Here is a 2,023-nt window from a genome sequence, read left to right as displayed (position 1 = left end):
CCACTTCATCTCTAGAAAATTTGTTAAAAGAATATATACAGAAAAATGAAGCGGTTCTGCAAAATCAAGCGACATTCATTCAAAACCTTGAGATCCAAATGGGGCAGATCATTAGAGAATTGAAAAATAGATTGCAAGGTTCACTTCCAAGCACCACTAAAGTTTCTCACAATGGGGGAGCTTAGGCAAAGAACAATGTCAAGCAGTGACATTAAGAAGTGGTCGAATCATGAAAGAAGATTTGAAGAAAAAATCAAGCAACACTACCGATGAGAGACAAGAACATTCTTTTAATGAACACACTGACATTCAACCCATGCAAGAATCATACCATCGCACGAAGTCTAAGAGAAACATAAAAACTTATCTGCAATAGCTTCTACATCGAAGGTGTTAAATTAGGTGCAACTGCCTCCATATCCACAAAGATTGAGAAAGAAAATTGATGAAAGACAAGTTCAATGCTTCCGAGGTGTTGGAGCAAATGGCAACTTATGTCAAATTTTTTAAAGATATTATATCAAAGAAAAGGAAGATGGGAAATTACGAGGCTGTCGCATTAACACAAGATTGTAGCATCATTATCCTACCAAAAATACGAGATCTAGGGAGCTTCACCATTCCCTGTTCCATTGGACGAGTTTATATAGAGCATGCTCTATGCGACCTTGGAGCCAGCATCAATCTTATACCTTTGTCGATCTTCAAACAACTGGGAATAGAAGAGCTTGCACCGACCACAGTCACTTTAAAATTGGCTGATCGTTCCTTGGTACACCCAGAAGGAAAATTAGAATACGTGCTCGTGAAAGTAGATAAGTTCATCTTGCCAGTCGACTTCATTATTTTAGACTACGAAGCAGATGAAGATGTGCCTATAATTTCAGGAAGACCCTTCCTATCGACAGGAAGAACCCAAATTGATGTGCACAAGGGTGAAATTACCATGCAAGTCAATGGCTAGAAGATGTAATTCAACATCCTTAAGGTGATGGAATACCCTGATGAGATTAATGCATGTGAAGAAGTTGACATGGAAGAGGTTTGGCCTTGTAGGCTGGAATTTGAAATGAATGAAGAGGATGAAGCAAACACAACATTTGAATCTTGTTATGTGGTGAAGGAGATACAAAAGATTTTTGAATCCTTAGGTTTGGAAGATCGAAAAGGCAAAATCAAGCCTTCACTTGAACAGTCACCAGTTTTGGAATTGAAAGCACTTCCCACCCACCTAAAATATGCATTCCTTGTTCAGAATGGTACCTTACCGATCCTTATCTCAACGACACTATTAGAAGAAAAAGAAGATGCTCTCTTGAATGTTCTAATGAAATACATCAAGGCGATAGGATGGACCCTTATTGATATGAAGGTAATCAGTCCATCCTATTACAAGCATAAAATCAGACTCGAGGAAGGAAAAGGAGGATTTGTTGAACATTAGCGCATGCTCAACCCTACGATGAAGGAAGTTATCAAAAAAGATATCGTTCAATGGTTGGATGCAAAGATTATTTTTCCCATCTCAGACGACACGTGGGTTAGTCCCGTACAATGCGTCCCAAAAAAGGGCGAAATAACTGTAGTACCCAACCAGAACAACGAGCTATCCCGATGCATACAGTTACAGGTTGGAGAATATGTATGGATTATAGGAAGCTTAACACAACTACCAAGAAGGATCACTTTCCCCTGCCATTCATTAATCAAATGTTAGATAGATTAGCTGGGAACAACTTCTTTTGCTTCCTAGATGGCTATGCGGGATATAACCAAATCATGATCGCACCAGAGGATCAAGAGAAGATGACTTTCACTTGCCCCTATGGGACATTTGCCTTTCGGTGCATGCGCTTCGACTGTAACGCCCCAAGCACCTTTCCGAGGTGTATAATGGCCATATTTTCTTATTATCTTGAAGAGTCAGTGGAAATTATCATGGATGACTTCTCAGTATATGGCAAGACATATGAAATAGGTCTAGCAAATCTTGAAAAGATTTTGAAGAGATGTGAGGACACCA

At 39.3% G+C, this 2,023-nt stretch overlaps 1 protein-coding gene across 1 annotated transcript; it reads left to right on the top strand.

The window, feature by feature from the left end:
- Nucleotides 1–484: 484 nt before the first annotated feature.
- LOC150035128 (uncharacterized) lies at nt 485–964 on the top strand. Its single transcript, XM_090315237.1, has one exon. The coding sequence runs from the start codon at nt 485–487 to the stop codon at nt 962–964; it is 480 nt and encodes a 159-aa protein (XP_090171363.1).
- Nucleotides 965–2,023: the final 1,059 nt, after the last annotated feature.

The sequence above is a fragment of the Benincasa hispida genome, chromosome 7 (genome assembly GCF_027475165.1).
Source record: "Benincasa hispida cultivar pf3 chromosome 7, pf3_genome.v1.1, whole genome shotgun sequence".
NCBI lineage: Eukaryota > Viridiplantae > Streptophyta > Magnoliopsida > Cucurbitales > Cucurbitaceae > Benincasa > Benincasa hispida.
The sequence above is the reverse complement of the archived record's forward strand: the minus strand, read 5'-3'. Positions and strand labels throughout refer to the sequence as shown.

Bases quoted from the DNA above. Each gene is read 5' to 3' on its own strand.
- LOC150035128 (XM_090315237.1), top strand. From the start codon at position 485: ATGGCAACTTATGTCAAATTTTTTAAAGATATTATATCAAAGAAAAGG.